Genomic DNA, 2,589 nt, shown 5'->3' with positions numbered 1-2,589 from the left:
AGAAACATGATTTAGTCTAGTAATTTTTCTAAATCGATCTGTTGGGTTGAATCTTTTTAGCTTTACACAATTAGTCTTTCTTTGAGATTGTGATGATAAAACTGACAACACATAAGTTTAAGTTTTCACTTTGAAATTTCATAGGCAAACTAGCATTCGTGTGATATTTTCTTTACTATGTTGACAGTTGGTAATATTGCAACATGAGTCTCATTTGTTCTTTATTTGGAACCTAATGGAGTGGTTAAGCCTCTATCCATAATAGTGGGCATAAAAGTTCTCGATCCGAATATAGGTGATTTCATGACTCGGGCCATGATCATAAGTAGGTTGTGGCCTCGGATCATTCATAAGAGAAGAAAGCAAAAAAAGGGAAAGAAACATGTGGATTAGGATATGTTGTTTGTTAAACTTTGTATATTTGTTTTTAACTTGTGGTACTTATTATATTTAATTTATGATGGGAATAATATATTTGCATCAAGTTACAAAATCACTAGATTAGGTATTTTTATTTGTTATTACAATTATAAAAAAATACTTGATAAAAACTAATTGTTAAAATGAAAAATTATAAACATAAAAAATGCGTAGTCATGTAACTCCATTTTTCTGTACCATGTCATAGGTGCTCTATAACTATTATATCGGTAAAGGCGTTTAATTAAGAGTTTTGTAGTGATGCTTTTTAGCATTTCAACTAAAAAAGTCGTCACTAACAAGGAAAGAAACTAAAAAAAAATCGACATATCAATGGTTATGTTTTCCTTGTGCTCGATCCTTAGACCTTAGTGCACTTGTTAGGCACATAACTACAATTTAAGGTGAAATTTTCTACCAATTGTTCCATAACTTAGATTAGAAAATATCACTCAATTAAATCAATTTATTAATGTTCAAGAATTGAGTCATATGAACTTTATTCAACCTTCGATTTTAAATGGGTTCCAATACTTATAATCATTGGCATAACTATATGCAATTAGCAACAAATATACTTCAACTTTTCATGATTCTTCAAATTACTTAACATCAAACTGCTATTCATTTGTCTAAGAACATCATCAAACATGGAAAATTAAATTAACAACTTTTCTTATATTCGATCAGAAGAACAGTTAGTTTGATCACATTCAAAGTAAAACTTTAATCCAAGACATAACAAACTGAACAAACAATCTAAAAAACAAAGTGTACCTATTGAGTTGAATCTTCATGAAACCGAGCATCAAAAGGAGCAGAATTATGTTGTGGAATCCCTAAATTGCCCCCGGATCCTGAACCTTGTTGAAGCTCAATCACAAGCCATCTGACAGCTTTACTCATCTGCTCCAACCGGACAGCACTGATAGGTGGCAGTCCAGGTGTCACAGGCTGACCTGGCTTTCCAGCAACTGAGCCAGTGGCTTCATCCACTAAGCATTCAGACCCTATTCTCAGTTTCACAGACTCCACAAACTCCTCAGCCTGATCACATGCCACCCTGAACAATTCCCACCTCTGTTTGAGGTTTTCTAAGGCGGCATCAGTGGCGGCAGTTACCTGGCCACCTGCAGCATCCTTGGTTTCAAGGGTGTTTGCTATTGCACTCACGAATTCTAGATAAGCACTGTTCAAAGCATCAACGATGTTGTCCATTGATTGAATTTTGCTGCAACAGAAAGAAAAGTTTAGAGATTGATTGATGAACTGTAGTTGCATATAAATGGTGGGATGGAGATTATATGGATTGAATACTTCATTCCATCATGAATTCATGATAGTTGTCCTTGTCCCCCTTTTCAGAAATTAGTTCGATTCAACGTAGTCATGAACGACAGAGTATGGATTATTAATGAATATTATTCGAAAATTCGACTGAAACCCTATTGATCGAAGGGTAGCATATGTTTCAAGAATCATCCTTCGCAAAAATTGAGATCGGTTCCTTCTCATGTTAGACTAAAACTAGATGGGAACTGGAGTACTAAGACAAAGAATTCGAATTGCTTCCTATTTGGCAATAATTTACAGAAACAAAGGGATTACAATTGAGAGGTATAATGAAAAGTAGGAGCCGTTTTAAGAAACAAAAACGTAGATGAACAGAAAGAAAACGCACCTTGTTAAGAAATACAGAATTGGGGAAATCAACCGTAGGGATTACAGAAATTGATCGATGGAGATGAGTATATGACGATGGAATTGGCTCGGAACACCAGAAATTTTGAGCGACGTAGAAGTTTGAATGCTTTGTTGCCTGGTTCTACACCTAGGTCATTCAATCGGACCGAAGGAACTCCGAACTCCACCCACGATAAAACGGGTCCTGTTTCGGATAAATGCCGGAAATAGTTTTGTTAAAAGGAATATTGTTGTCATAAAAAGATTAATTTTTTAGAAAAATACGATTTTATCTTTAATTTTTTTTTGGGTATGTTAAAAATCAGAATTTTACAAGTTTTTTATTATTATTATTATTGTTATTTGTTATCATAGGCTTTATCCTAATATTATTTTTGGGTATGTTAAAATAGAATTTAATAAGTTTTTTTTTATCATTGTTATTTGTTATGATAGGTTTTCAGATTAACATAAAATAAAATTCGT

General features: G+C 33.4%; 1 protein-coding gene across 1 annotated transcript; it reads right to left on the bottom strand.

Annotated features, from left to right (window-relative positions):
• Window positions 1-1,078: 1,078 nt before the first annotated feature.
• On the bottom strand, window positions 1,079-2,312 carry LOC111895695 (mediator of RNA polymerase II transcription subunit 32). Its single transcript, XM_023891770.3, has 2 exons — window positions 2,102-2,312; window positions 1,079-1,651 (listed from the first exon to the last, which is right to left on the bottom strand). Exon 2 carries the CDS (start codon window positions 1,636-1,638, stop codon window positions 1,198-1,200), a length of 441 nt encoding a protein of 146 aa, XP_023747538.1. The 5' UTR covers window positions 1,639-1,651; window positions 2,102-2,312; the 3' UTR covers window positions 1,079-1,197.
• Window positions 2,313-2,589: the final 277 nt, after the last annotated feature.

This window comes from Lactuca sativa, chromosome 7 (genome assembly GCF_002870075.4).
Source record: "Lactuca sativa cultivar Salinas chromosome 7, Lsat_Salinas_v11, whole genome shotgun sequence".
NCBI lineage: Eukaryota > Viridiplantae > Streptophyta > Magnoliopsida > Asterales > Asteraceae > Lactuca > Lactuca sativa.
Note: the sequence above shows the minus strand (reverse complement) of the source record. Positions and strands in the feature narration are given on the sequence as shown.